The 15,183-nt window shown below is 43.3% G+C and overlaps 1 protein-coding gene across 1 annotated transcript; it reads left to right on the forward strand.

The window, feature by feature from the left end:
- Window positions 1–750: 750 nt before the first annotated feature.
- Window positions 751–14,849, forward strand: wdr81 (WD repeat domain 81). Its single transcript, XM_033631471.2, has 12 exons — window positions 751–991; window positions 1,797–2,304; window positions 3,220–6,794; window positions 6,876–6,983; window positions 7,091–7,290; window positions 7,402–7,583; window positions 7,839–8,004; window positions 8,329–8,494; window positions 8,630–9,457; window positions 9,601–9,746; window positions 9,892–10,074; window positions 12,983–14,849. Exons 2-12 carry the CDS (start codon window positions 1,943–1,945, stop codon window positions 13,307–13,309), a joined length of 6,243 nt encoding a protein of 2,080 aa, XP_033487362.2. The 5' UTR covers window positions 751–991; window positions 1,797–1,942; the 3' UTR covers window positions 13,310–14,849.
- The last annotated feature ends 334 nt before the right edge of the window (window positions 14,850–15,183 follow it).

The raw sequence follows: 15,183 nt of genomic DNA on the forward strand, positions 1-15,183 counted from the left end.
TGCACACCACAGGATTAACAATGAAATGTAAAGAGGCAAGCGTCAACAAATGTGCAAAGAAAACATAACAGATTGTCCAATATAAAAACACAGTTTTCCAATAAATTCAGGGTATTAAAAAGTTTAAACAATGCACCCAGTGTGCTGTGGAGGATGCACTATAATGCAGCCCTTTAAAACTTTGTGGAGTTGGAAATCATATTGAATAAGTTCACAAAAGACACCTCTATTTTTCCACCGTGGTTGTCGCTTCATCAAGGTGACCCTAGAGAGATAAGAGGAGGACATAAATTTACGTCATTTCAAAATTCAACAACTTCAAACAACTCCTCAGACTGTGGGGAAGCATCCAAGCTGTCTTTGTGTACATTGTCAGGTACCAGAAACTTTAAAACACATCCTTGCTAGTTAGAGGGAACAGGCTATATATTTGAGAGAAAGGACATGGTTGAGGAAATGATATGATTAGGGGCTAACATGAGCAGGATTAAAGAGCAAACTGGAATGTGGTGGAAGAGGACAAGGTAGGAGACATTTGATTAGCAGCTTCTTAAACTGAACAGAGCTGATGGTAACAAAATCTGACAAACTGGACACTTCATGAGTAAACTAACTCCAGAAGATGGCAGTAATGCAACAGTAAGGACGCCAGCTACCTCTATATCTCTAAGAAGAAGAAGTGGGCCCTATGGTGTTGCAGCTTCAGGGCAGCAGCAGCAATCACATGAGATGGGGCTGGTGTTATGTCACGTGAGGTGTCGCTTCTTAAACATGGCTCCAACTAGCACCGAACAAAACATCATCGGCTGACTGACTGTCGTCTGTCTGCTGACACGCATCAATACACAGCAGGAAACATGGAGGAAGTAAACGTCGCCCCGCTGCATGTCCTGGTTTCATGAAGTCACTGTACAAACTCATCATGCGTGAAACCGGCGGTGCACCGTTAGCTTAGCGCTAACTAGCTGTCAGCTGCTATTGGTGCTGAGAGGTGAGCAAAACATTGAACATTGAGGGCTGTTGTTTTGTAATTACAGTGGAGTGACATTTAATCAGCATAGCTGCCCTTGTTCAGCATTGTGTCAGTGATGTTATTAACTATTTGAAGACATTTTGCCTGCTTGAGGGAGGTATCTTAATGTTAGCTACTGTTATGCTAACTGTTAGCGTTAAGTTGACGTTACTTCCTCTATAGTCTTCTTAAAGCTTATTAAAGCTCCCGTTATGATATTTATAACGTAAAACAGGTTGTCGTTAGCTAAATCACATATACAAATGTTGTTTGAAGCTTACAATATGTATAGTCGCTGTTGAAGTTGGGCTGTATATTTTATTTCGGCTGTATCTCTGCCAGAGAGCTAGTAGCCTAGCTAACGTTAACGTTAAACGAATCCACTCAAACTTTTAGCTTCTGTTACTATGTTACCATTTTGGGAACTTGTCGTAAGTAAAGTGAGTCGTACATTTGGTAAGTGGCACCGAGGAATTGTTTTAAAGTTACAGTTTAAATCCCTAAACTTGAGTCTTTTTAGCAAACTTGTCACTAAGGTGGAATGGATGTGTGTATGGGGCGGAAGCAGGAGGCAGTCATGTGAGTGAGCAGAGCTCGAGCTCCAACTTCAGGGACTTGGAGAAGGAGAAGTAATCGTGTGCATTAAGCATTATCATATCACACTTCCATTGTAGAAACGTGCTTTTCTCCTCTCTGGAAAACAATTAGTATCTCATTACAGCAAACTATAAAAGAAGTAGTTGCTTATCTAATTATCCATTATGCTTGTCAATTATTTCCTCAGAGGGACAGGAAGAAGAGGACATTAGCTCTGCCCTTGATGACTTTGATTTCTTATTCAATGAATGTCTGAAAGTCGTCCTTGTGGGAGACAGCAAGGTGTACACAGCAGGACATTGTGCAACTCTTAGCGAGCATTGCAGACTCACCATGGATCGGCTGATGCATGCTGTTGAGAAAGACTTGGGGGTTGACCGGCGGCAGCAAGGCCCAGGTCCCCGTTCCAGGGAGCTCATAGCACTCGTCCCTACACGCTGGGTGATAGCCCTGAGGGAGAAGAGGATCATGCGATGTGCCCGCTTTGACAGCATCAGTGAGGCAGAAGTTCGCACCTACCTGCAGTGTTCCCAGGCAAAGTTGCCTCCTGGCTGGACACGAGTGTGCATTCAAGGTCTGAGGAAAAGCAAGCTGAGCTACAGATTGGCCAGAGACCCATGCCATCAACAAATGGAATTCATGTCACAGGATTCGTATGTCAAATCCATGCAGTGGGTGTCACAACATAATGTCAGGTAAAATCTGTTATTCTATCTATTGTCTATCTCTTATCTCATATATATCTTTATCTATTTCTGCACGAAAAGTAAAAATAAAAATCTCCCTTTAAAGAACATTTTTCTTTCACATGACAATTAACTGTTCTTTTAAACATCAAGTACTTTAGTCCAATGAGCTTATAAAAGCTTTTCTGTGATATTAGTGAAAGCTTAAGCAATCATTTAATTAATTAATCGATAAGTTAATCTACAGCTCTTCAATCTGCAGCAATTTGTATAACTGATTACTTGCTAAATTCATTCATCTTATCAAACATGCTTCTTTACTTCTTTTGTCCAGTTTATGTTATTAAAATGTATTTAAAATGTATCACATCACAGACATTTACTGTCTTTGGGTTTTGTGCTGTTGGTCAGGCAAAAATTCAAAAAAGTTTTGAAGACATGGGCTTTGAAAACATAGTGACTTGTGATTAATCAAAAAACAAGACAAAAAAAGGTGACATTAATCCGTATTTAAAACTATTGTAAATCGCAGCCCTAATATCACTTCACTCTGTGGATTCCTGAAGTGTTTGTGTGTGTTGTTTTTGTATCTAAATGAGCTTTTCATCAGTTGTATGGTTACCTGCTGTGGTTAGGACAGGGTTTCCGATTCACTTTATCAGCTCAATTGGGCACTCTTAATAACATTAGCTGTTAACTCGTGCTTGCAGCTTTGGGAAGTTTCCTTAAGTTGGAAAGTCACAATTGCCCTGTTAATTGCATTTTCAGCGTAGATGTCCATTAAATGTTTGCCATGATTTTGAATTGTGTGAGATTTATGTATTACTTAAAAATACTTTAATGCGGGAAAATAAATGCAGTCTTTGAGTAGAACGTATTTAAGATAGTAATGTATCGGCTCTTTGTCTTTTTTCCCTTTTTCAGGAATCTGTGGCGTGATGCTCATTACAAACTCGTGCAGTCATATGCAGGAGCCAATGAGCAGATGCATGTTGCAGCCGTAGATGCAGTGCGTCATGCCTTGCAGAAGCTCTTCAATTCCACATTCATCTCATCTGACAGAGTGTCACCATCCCTTTCTCCAGCCAGAGAGAAGGAGAAAGAAAACTACTTGCCATCCACTTCATCTTGCTTTTCCAAGTCCCAGTCAGACCATCTGTGTCCTAATGTTCTGCCTGCAGAGTGTCTGCTTGAGACTGCTGAGATGCTCTACGTGATTCTACCTTATACTCAGTATTCACTCAATGATATTGTCTCCTTCAGCCCCGCCAAGCTCGCTAACAGCCATGCCAAAGTGTTGTTCATTCTGTACCAGTTACTAATAGCCCTGCAGGGATGTCATGCAGCAGGTCTGTCTTGTGGAGAGCTCTCCCTGCAAGACATAGCAGTAGATGAACAGCTCTGCAGTCGTCTCAAGGTCAACCTAGCTCATTATGAGGAACTGGGGATGGAAGGGGATGCAAATAGTGATGTGACTGGCAGACAAGTGCCAAAAAGTGTCCTCTCAAGGAACAATTCATGTGTTAGCCAAGAGAACAAAAGACTTTGTAAAGACTGCTTTCATGAGCTCAAGAAGTTGGTTCTGGACTGGGTCCACGGAAGAGTCAGTAACTTCCGCTACCTGATGGAACTGAACAGGTTAGCAGGACGGCGAGAAGGCGACCCCAATTATCACCCAGTGCTGCCTTGGGTTGTGGATTTCACTGTGCCATTTGGAAAATTCCGCGACCTAAGGAGGTCAAAGTTTAGGCTCAACAAAGGAGATAAGCAGCTGGACTTCACATATGAGATGACCAAAGAGGCTTTGGCTGCTGCAGTGGGTAATGGGGTAGGTGGAAGCGGTGTAGGTGGAGACCTCGGTGGCTCTGTAGGTGCTGGCGGTGCTGGACAGTCAGACCATCTCCACGTACCTCATCACATATCTGATGTACTCTCAGACATTACCTACTATGTCTACAAAGCCCGGCAGACACCCAAGTCAGTGTTGTGCAGCCATGTTAGGTCCCAGTGGGAGCCTAATGAATACCCAGCCAGTATGGAGCGCATGCAGAGCTGGACCCCTGATGAGTGCATTCCAGAGTTCTACACAGACCCCTCCATTTTCCGCTCAATCCACCCTGACATGCCAGACCTGGATGTGCCTTCCTGGTGCAAGTCGTGTGAGGAGTTTATTGAGGTCCATCGGCGCCTTCTGGAGAGCAGAGAGGTGTCCCAGTACTTGCATCATTGGATAGATCTCACATTTGGCTATAAGCTGTCTGGTAAAGAAGCTGTAAAGGCCAAAAACGTGTGCCTGCACCTAGTGGACAACCACACCAATCTGACTACCTACGGTGTAGTTCAGCTGTTTGACCAGCCCCACCCGCCACGCTTATCTCCTTCCCAGTACGCCCCACCAGAACCTCCTCTCCTTGGCCTTGCTGCTCTAAATGTGCCTTCTCTACACATCCCTCAAATCGACACTGTGGCTGACACTGTGGATGGAATGGTGCCAGAGTCCACAGGGTGTGAGTCAAGCAGCTGGACCATGGTAGACAGAGATGAAGAGCTTGAACAAGGTATGGAAGCTCTGGACTCATTAGCATCTGCTGGCTCATCTAGTTCTGTATCCTGCTCTGTGCCACTGCCAAGCATCAGTACAGTGGGAGGAAAGATGGGAGGAGAACACACGGCACTTATTGTATCCCAGTCCCCGAGTTCATTCCCTGGTGATTTCACAAGCGGCTTAGGCCCTGGTTTGCGCAGTGCCATGTTACAAAGGGGTGGGCCAACGAACAAAAAACATGGGGAGGGGAGTGTGACTGCCACCAATGCAGAGGAAATCAAGATTGTCCTCCCTGAAGGCTTTAACCCATTGCAGCCTTTGGAAGAGCTGGAGAAGTTGAACAATTTCCTGGTGAAGAGTCTGCACGCTGAAGTATGTCATCCTGCAGGATCCACTGACTGCATGAGAGACAGTGGCATAATTGAATCTCTACCCTCTCTTACACAGCTCTACCAAAGAGACATGCAGGCCCTTGGTGTTCTCATTGCTGAGATATTCTATCCTTCTAAACTGAGAGGACTGAAACCAGGCACCCCCCTGAGTCAGCGTTTCCAAGCTGTTATGAAGCTATGCTCTGCCAGCCTCCGTGATGTGCCACTGTCTTTGCATCATGCTCTTGAGACACTGCTGCTAATAGAGAAGCACTCTGGAATAGCACATAGAGAAGTACCAGATTGCCCACGTCCACTCCTTTTCAAATATGAACCTATCTGCGATGGTCTCCCTCCCCCAAACCCCTGCCAGCTACTGAACCCAATCATCACTCCCTTTCCTTTCCCTTCCTATTTTGCAGCACTTCACGACTTTATCTTTTCCTACCATGCCAAAATGGAGACCACGTGTAGTCTTCAAGGAAGAGATGTTGTTTTTCACCTGTGGCAGCAGCTTGAGACACTATTGCGGGGTAATGTCACAGCTGAAGGTCTTGAAATCCTCTTGCCCTTCATTCTAGCTCTCATGCTTGAAGAGTCCACTGCTGTCTATGCTGCCTGGTACCTTTTCGAGCCCATCTCTAGAGTACTGGGTCCCAGAAATGCAAACAAGTACTTACTGAAGCCACTGATCAATGTTTATGAAAACCCTCACTGCCTGCGAGGACGTTTCTATCTCTACACTGACTGTTTCATTCTGCAGCTGATTGTGAGACTTGGCCTGCAGGCCTTTCTGTCCAGCCTCCTCCCCCATGTGCTGCAGGTCATCACTGGCTTTGAAAGCTACAACTCAGGCTCTGGCGCGGAAGCTTGCAAAGGGTTGAGGGGAGGCACATGTAATCTAGGGGAGGAAGAGGAGGAGGACTTTCAGTGTGGCGAGGTGCGGTCATCGTCTGGGTCTGTCAGCGGGAATATGGGAGGTGGCAGTGGTGCCAGTGGAGGAGTCGGGGTGGTTGGAGAGGCAGGGATGGTTGATTACTCCTCTGGCATCAGTCTCAATGACCAAGTGTTTCTCTCAGAGGCAGAGGACTTTCAAAATGGGTTCTATGTCAACAGTGGAGCTGGAGTGGCCGCTGGGAAACAGCCAAGCCAGAACTCTGCAGCCAAGGATCAAGACCAGGAGTCTCTAAGTGTGGGGAAACTCAGTGACAAAAGCAGCACAAGCGAGCTCTCACTCGGTGATGGAGACTCAATGCGGGATCGAGCCAGTCTCAAATCAGCTGACAGCAGCCAGGACCTGAAACACGCTAGTGAGGGTGAGGAGGGGGGAGAGCTGGAGGAAGAAGAGGTGACTGAGACTAACGAAGGTAAAGATGGGGCAGACGACACTGCTGTTGCCAACCTGGAGCTCACTCTCTCTGGTTGCACAGAAGCTTCAGGAGCAACAGTAGCCACTCTGGAGGGTGAATTTGTGAATGGAATGGCAATGGAAGAGACTGAGAAAGACATTGTGGGAGAGCAGGAGGAGGATGACCATGATCCATCTGAAGAGTTTGGGGAGAAAGAGCAAAAGATCCTTCTAGGTGAGTGACTGATTGAGGTTTATGTAAATTATTTGTTTATTAACTGATAATATCTAATGGTCGTCTCGTCTTCACACACAGATACCGTTTGCAAAACAGTGCGATGGCTGTCGGCAAAACTTGGACCAACAGTGACATCTCGATATGTAGCCAGAAATTTACTGCGATTGCTCACAAATTGTTACATTGGTACATAAATTTTGGACAGTTATACAGTAATTTGCAGTTAACCATTGTCATGTCTTACAGCTTGTGTTTTCTTCACCCCTTTTTCTCTTCATGTTCTTTGCCTCTAGGTCTTGAGAAACACCAGTTTGTGGCTGTAGCATCTGAGGAATGCACACTGGAGAGTGTGGGCATGGGCAGCGTGTATGAGAAGAAACCTGTGGTCGGTGACGAGACAGCAGGGCCCGTGCTGGACTGTCTCATCTACATAGCTCAACTTTATGGAGAACCTGTACTCACTTACCAGTACCTGCCTTATATAGGATACCTGGTAAGGAGAATGCGCTAACACACATCAAACCTCCATTGGCCTATAAAGCCGTATCTTAAACCAGAACATTAACAAAATGTGCTTTGATTTTGCAAATGTGTATGTTTCCAGGTTTCTCCACCTTCTTCACAGCGTCTTAACACACGTAAGGAGGCAAGTCTGCTTGGAGCTGTTGCACTTACACAGAAGATCATTGTCTTTCTCTCTGATACCACTCTAATGGACATGCTTATGAAGATCAACCAGGATGTGCTCCTGCCGCTATTGGACTTGCTCACCACCCCCCGTATGGGGTAAATAACACACGTACAACCAGCACATACTCTAAATGCAGTTGATGATAGTGTTCAATTATTTAAACAGCATGGCAAAGTCATTGTAAAATATTGCAGACATTGATGTGCTTTTTATTCAAAGAAATGTTAAAGTTATTTTGAAGTGCAATGTAATTTAAATTTTGGTGTTGAAATAGAGTATAATCAGAAAACATGCCACGATAGATATGTCATTCATACTTTGCTTGGTTGTACACATTCTGCTGTACTCAGGTTCCCCAGCGGGGTGCAGACGCGCACTGCCGTCTGTCTCAAGACACTCAGCCTGATGGCTCTCATCTGTCTGCGCATCGGGAGGGAGATGGTGCAGCAGCATATGGCTGACACTCTGCGTCGGTTCTTTGCTGTTTTCTCTCTGCTGCATTCTCTGCAGCCCCAGGTATGCACACACACAACACATAAAGACTGACAAGCGGGATGTCAGGTTTATTTCTAGAATGCTTTCAACAAGCAGATCTGTCACGAGGAGCTTCACAAAAAACAGACAGAAAGGCAGATGAAAATATGGATGAAAATATAAACGAGGCAGAAACTTGGAATACAAACTGTCTGACAGACAGGGAGAGACAGGGGAGTACATGCATTTGTGAGCGTGGCAGGATGTTTTTTCTTGTTGCATCAGATAATTTAGAGGTTTCATAATGTAGTTACACTTATGTCTTTAGAAAACAGAATTGGAAATACTGTCTCTCTTACACTGTAGCTGGACAGCGCCCCTCGCAGAGTAGTTGGAGAAGTCACGGTTGTGGATGTCTGCACACCTGAAAAGTCTAATGTGACGTATGAGTTGGCAGTACTGGAGGAGCTACAGACTGTATTTAACCCAGAGATGGCCCATGCCTCCTATATCCCCTTCTACTGCCTCATAGGTAAGAAACACCTCATCCTGGCCCAAATTCAAAAAACCCTATCTAGTAAGAAGAAGGCAGTGTGCTTTGTGATTAAATAAAAGATATTTTTATACTTAAGTGGTATAAGTCAGTGCTGTATTGTCATTTCTGTAGGTGATGTGGCAATTCGGAAACTGGTTCCCAACCACGAGCTGGTCTGGCAGTTGGCCCAGTCCTACCATCAGAGTTTGCGTCAGGGGAATCCAGAGACGAATCTGGCAACAGCGTCAAGGATGGAGCTGCCTGCGTCCTCCATGGGTCTCTCCTCTGGTTTTGGCAGACGAATGGGTTGCAGCCCATTCCCTGCACCCTCAACGAGTTCCACCTCACTAGGAGACTCCCTCCCTGAGTCAGGCACATTTGGGAGCCACCTGGTAGGAAACCGTATCCAAGTGTCCCGTGACGCTGATTACGATGGTAGCTCCAACTTGGGCTTGGGTAACTCTTGGGGACGCTCCAGCCATGCCACCCCCATCACCACTGCGTCCACCTTCACCACTTCATCAGTTGGCACAGCTTCCTTTTCCTCCTCCTGGGTGACAGGCCCCACCCCAGAGGACAGTGCTCTGAAGCAGGAGCTCCCTCGCAGTGGCCGCTCCCTGCAGGGGAACTGGCTGGCCTACTGGCAGTATGAGATTGGCCTCAACCAGCAGGATCCACATTTCCACTTCCACCAGATCCGGCTGCAGAGCTTCCTGGGTCACTCAGGCACCACGAAGTGTTTGGCCCCCCTGGCCGGAGAGGATTACTTCCTCTCTGGCAGTAAAGACAAGACTGTAAAGCTTTGGCCCCTTTATAACCATGGTGATGGAACACAGGAGGTGGAGCCCAGGCTGACATATAATGACCATCGAAAGTCAATCTTCTATGTCGGACAGCTAGAGGCTTCACAGGAGGTAGTCAGCTGCGATGGTACTGTGCACCTGTGGGACCAGTACACAGGTAAGAGAGACAATACATTTCTGCTCATCATTAGAACTGTGCACGTAAAACATAGAGGGTGCTTCATGTGGTTAGAGGACATGATGGGTGCAACAAAACAAGTGTACTATTCTATGTAACTACACTCTCTCTGGTGTCTTTAGGCAAGCAGATCCGCTCGTATGAAGCTGTGGACGGGAAGAATCCCATTACAGCTGTCACTACCATGCCAGCACCACACTGCAGTGTTGTGTTTGGCAGTGCAGATTCTATTCTCCGCTTCATCGATCCTCGCAAACCTGGATTGCAGGTAGCAATTTCACTTAGCAAGCTCATTCTGCCATACAATATCCGCCAATTATCAATGTGTTTTCAAAATGGTAGCCTTTTTCACACTTCTCTGCTGTAGAGTTATTTCAGACTTGACAATGACAAATCTTCCCCTGTGTCCCCAGCATGAATTTCGTTTGGCATACAACAATGTGAGTGCTGGGCTCATCCGCTACCTGGCAGTGAGCCCTTTAGGGCGCACTGTGGCTGCGGGTTTCTCGTCTGGCTTCATTGTTCTGCTCGATGCACGCACTGGACTTGTTCTGAAGGGCTGGCCGGCTCATGAGGGAGATATCCTCCAAATGAAGGTATACTTGGAGCATGTTTATGTGAATATGTGTATGTCTGTATAACTGAATAGGGCTGCCTCTGGGTAACATCTTAGTCAGTAGTTGGTGGTTTTCAGTATGTGGTCAGCTTCTTGGCTACTGGAAGATGATCTACCAGTGACAGTAAAATGGATCCCATGAAGGTTTGGCTGTTGACACCAATAGTTATGTATGAAATTAATCATTTTGGGGGCATCTTTGACTTTATTCAAATAGCAGACAGTAAAGTGGAAACAAGAAATAGAGGCAAGAGATTCTGGCATGCAACAAACATTTCCTGGCCCTACTTGATCAGGGACGTTGGACAAACCTGTAGGCCATATGGCACCCCTCAAGAGCATTTCTTATTTTAGGATTCATTTGAGATAGTTATATCAACTATTTGGCAACATTATGCAAATGCATTTCGTGTTTTCAAATTATAGCAATGATGGACTGGAGTAGTTAATACTAGTTTCTATAGATTTGTTGAAAGCATAAGTAAATGAGTGCTTTCAGAACAGTATAAAAAATGTTAGATGCCCAGTAGACCTAAAGAAAAAGGAAGGAAGAAAGGAAACTAAGACAAAACCAAATTTCAGTGTATTGGAAAGAAAATGTCTAGCATTAAACATTTTGCAATTTGGCTGCCAGTACCTTAAACATTGTCTCTAAATCCACCAAAAAGTAGAGTTTGAAACAGTCCCCAAGTTGTTGACTTGAGACGTGGGCTGGGGGAGGCGGGTCATGCAGTGTGTCACATAAATGGGCAGTCTCTCCCTATGCTGTAGTCAAACTTTGTGTCCTGCTAGATGAACTTGTAGCCAAACACAAGTGGACAGTTTCTCCAACATGACTCCATTACTTTGTTGAGTTGTAAGCATGGAGTAATTTCTGAAATAACAGAAAGATCGTATGTGTTTGGGGTTGGGCTATAGGCCTTTACTGTTAGGAGGGTAATTTCTTTCTGTTTATTTGTTCTTTATTTCACAATAAACACAAACGAGTGTAAGTGTTAAAGAGTGGAAACTTTTGGATGACCACAGCTGTAGAAATCACAAACCACGCAGTGGAAGTACGCCACTTGTTACCTGTCGTTGACTTTCTCTGAATGACCCACCTTACATCTGTATGTCTAACCTTAACCTCTTGGTGGGTTGTTTACATGGGTTCTAGAATAGTTTTACTTTGATGCTTAACCTGTTTTTATGCAGGTTGAGAGCTTTGTGAAGAATATTAAGTGATAGTTTGCATACCTCACATTGCCAGACCCTGATAAAAATGTAAACAAGCATTTTATGAAATGCGAAGGGGTTTACAGTTGTAAGAAAGATGAATATTGTTGTTTTGAGTTTCATTCAGTTTGTTACTTAATAGGTGTAGTGTTAATTTAATCTTAATTTAGCACCACGTGTAAAAACCTGAGCTATTGTATGACATCAGCACTGTCTCCAAACAATACTTGAAAGAGCCTGTTACTCAAGCCAGAAGTTGTGGCTGTACTCTTGGATGATAAATACTCAAGACAACAACCAGCCAATTGGCTTTTATTTTGACATTCCCCAAAGCTATTGGAGAGATACTAAGAGGTGCAGAGATGGTGAAAGTTGTACCCAGCAAATCTGTTGTCAACAGTGCGCAAGGATGAGCAAACTTTATTTAACCCCAAATTAGGTCAAGGATTGTATCTCTAGTTTTAAAGGCACAAGTTTAGGCAAATATGGACACAGGTTACTCATTAGAAGGACCACAGTGGTTCTCATTGGCACATCTGTATTACTCAGACTTCCCCCTCAATTCTTACGTGTCAACCAGTGACTGTTCTCATACTTAGCTGGGAAATTAAAAACAAATAAATTCTTGATCTTATTTGAAAAAAAAAAGTTTAAATATTTGGTCAACTGAAATGTGCGTCATACATCTATGGCCTGCCACCTTTTCTTCCAAATTTTCCAAAGTTTCCCTTGTCAGTAGGGCTGCCACTAACGATTATTTTCATTGTCGACTAATCTGTCGATTATTTCTTCAGTTAGTCGACTAATCATTTCATCGAAAAATGTGTTAAAATGTTGAAAAATGTCGGTCTGTCTCGTCCCAAACCCCAAAATTACGTCATCTAATGTCTTGTTTCATACTCATGCCAAAGGGTTTTAGTTCACTGTCACGGGATAGTGTGTAAAGCTGCCATTATCTGAACGTAAGAAGCTGCAGTAAGAGTATTTTGGGGTACTTCTATAGTACTTTTCTATGAAAAATGACTCAAATCGATTAGTCGACTACTAAAATAGTCACCAATTATTTTAATAGTCGATTAGTCATCGATTAGTCGACTAATCGTGGCAGCCCTACTTGTCAGGGTAGCTATGGATTCAAAATCCAAAAAATGTAAAAGTCTTGGAGGAAAATAGAGAAACTAATACTGCATGGACAGATTCATCTGCTTTCACCACCAACTCTGCAAAGTCAAAGTTCCAAATAATTCTAAATAGCCCACTGCAGAATAGCTGACTTGTGGTAAAACATTAATAAAAGCTCATTTAGACTTATTAGTAAAGTTAATATAGACTTGATGGCGCAGTGCAATGATGCAGCTCCAGACAGAATTTTCCTTTTTGGTCAAAAAGGTTGTAAAAGCTTGTCCCACACCCTTTACACATGTTAGAAGTTGCAGTTCTGCAGCTTCACCGCTAGATGCCACTAAATCCTACACACTGGACCTTTAAAAGTATCCTATTTAGTTCACTTACTTCTCATATTTTTTTAGTTTTAGGGTATTTATGAGGAAATTTTAATCGCATTGCTTGGTGTTTAATCACAAGTCTTGAGAAAGGATGGACTTGGACTGGCCGTATTTATTCGATATGGAATGAATAGTCAGTGACTTCTTTTCTTGTATTTTACTTTTCAGGCTGCTGAAGGAAACTTGGTCATCAGCTCCTCCACTGACTACACACTCTCTGTGTGGAAAGATCTGGAGCACAAGCCTCTCCGGCAGTACAAGTCGCAGTCAGACCCCATCCACGCCTTTGACCTTTATGGTTCAGAGATTGTGACTGGAACAGTGGCTAACAAGATAGGGGTTTACTCCATGGCAGATATCTCCCTGAGTCCTGTTAGCAGCACGAAGCTAAGCTCAGAGAACTTCCGCGGCACTCTGACAAGCCTGGCGGTCTTGCCCACCAAAAGGCTCCTGCTGCTGGGCTCTGAGAACGGGGCCATCCGGTTACTAGCTTAGGGAAAATCAATGGCTTTTAGCTGCTCTAAACACTCAGTCCGTTGACCTTGGAAGTGTCTTATATCTCAAGACACCAGGTGTCTGAGCTCTTTCTGTCCCTTCTCCTGTGCTTGAGGTCAATTGTACTGGTAGGGCAGTTTCTCTAAATTGCTTTTTGAACGAAGCAGCACCAGTAAAGGCACTGTATAAGCTTCATGCCTACCTATCCTTGCCACTCTTGCTGTTGGCACTGAATTTGATGAGCAAGAAATATGTGCCCTGCAGTTCACACTCATCTTGTACAGTAAATCCCATGATTTTTTAAAAGCCTATAGATGTATAGATAGTATATGGGAAATTCTTACCTTAACAAGGTCATTTATTCTTTGGACAAGGTCAGTTATTCTGTTCAAAAGAATGAATCAGAAGACATGCTCAGGAAGGTGGAACCAAACACGGTTCTTATGTAGTGTTTACACTTTCCAAATAGATGCATAACAACACCAAAAAAACATTGACCTCAACTTTCATTTCCCTCGATGTTAGAATACATGCGTGTCCAAATGCACTGATTAAACTATGCAGTATTTGTAGATCAAATCATTTGTTTGTGTTCGCGTTACTCTGTGTTTCATAAGAGTCGTTTCATAGTAGATTGTTTATACATCATGAACAATAAAAGTACACTCGCTGTTTTGTCAACAGTCTTGGTACATCCTCTGAGTGGAGACGCTTCAATTGTCACATACTAAAGTAAGTTACTGATGCACAGCCTTTATTCTACTGCACAAGTATGGCCTGAATTGTAACATTTAGATTCTCACTCAGATTTTAAAGACTGAATGTTTTTATCCACTAATAAATTACTTGAAGTTGCTTTGGGATTTTTAAACCATGTTTAGAGATTCTTGATTTATCAGTCAGAACCTGTAGCAGCATTACACTGGGAGTGTATCTTGGCAGGTGCCACTTTGACTGGGTATGCCAGTTTGTTAGACTCACCACTTTCTAATTTCTGAGTACAAAAGCTAACATAGGAACAGTCAATGCCAAGATAAACAGTTTTGTATTTTAACATTTATATGTAACTGCATATGAATATGTTGAAAAAGGTTATAAATCAATAAAAAGATGTGGTTTAACTTGCTCCGTATTATGCACATGAATATACAGCAGAGTTTTGTACCTTAAACTCGACCCAATTTCTGCAAAACTCTTAATGAATCTATCAAAGTTTTCAAAGCTCATTAGCATCCAATGATCAAAGCTCTCCCCTTTGTATGATTTTTATCACTGTCATGTTGTAAAACACAGTTTGCCTACTTTTGTAATCATTTGCCCAAAGCTCAAAATGCTCTGACAAGTGTACTACACCTTTTGATATTCTGTGTTTTTGTAAACCCGGAGTGAAAGCTCAATAAACATAAAACTTTGTTTTGACAAGAAAATTTGTAGTTGCACATTGATAATTGGTGACAATTGATCTCTGAACATTTTAAGAAAAGTCCTTGAAACGCTTATTTATTAACTGGATTAATAAAAAAAAAAAGATTTGCGTCCATGTCTTTTGTTTGTGTTCCACTTCTGTGTGATTCACCTGGATCCATCATGACTCCTAGCCTTGCTTTCTGATCTTGGCTGAGTCAGTAGAGCTCAGATTGGACAAAGTCCCTTCTTGTGTTTGCAGATGGCTGTCATGTGATCGAGAAGATATCACTTTTGCTTAGTGGTGAAATACGACCAAATACACTGATATTCTTTTTTTTTTTTTTTTTTTTTTTTTTAATGTGTCCCTTCTGTTGAGTAATTACTGGTCATAACATATACCAACAGTTTCTAGACTTCAAAGAACGGTCACATCCATTCTGCGAAGTTGGTAATATATCAAAGCCAGC

This window comes from Epinephelus lanceolatus, chromosome 4 (assembly GCF_041903045.1).
Source record: "Epinephelus lanceolatus isolate andai-2023 chromosome 4, ASM4190304v1, whole genome shotgun sequence".
Taxonomy (NCBI): Eukaryota; Metazoa; Chordata; class Actinopteri; order Perciformes; family Serranidae; genus Epinephelus; species Epinephelus lanceolatus.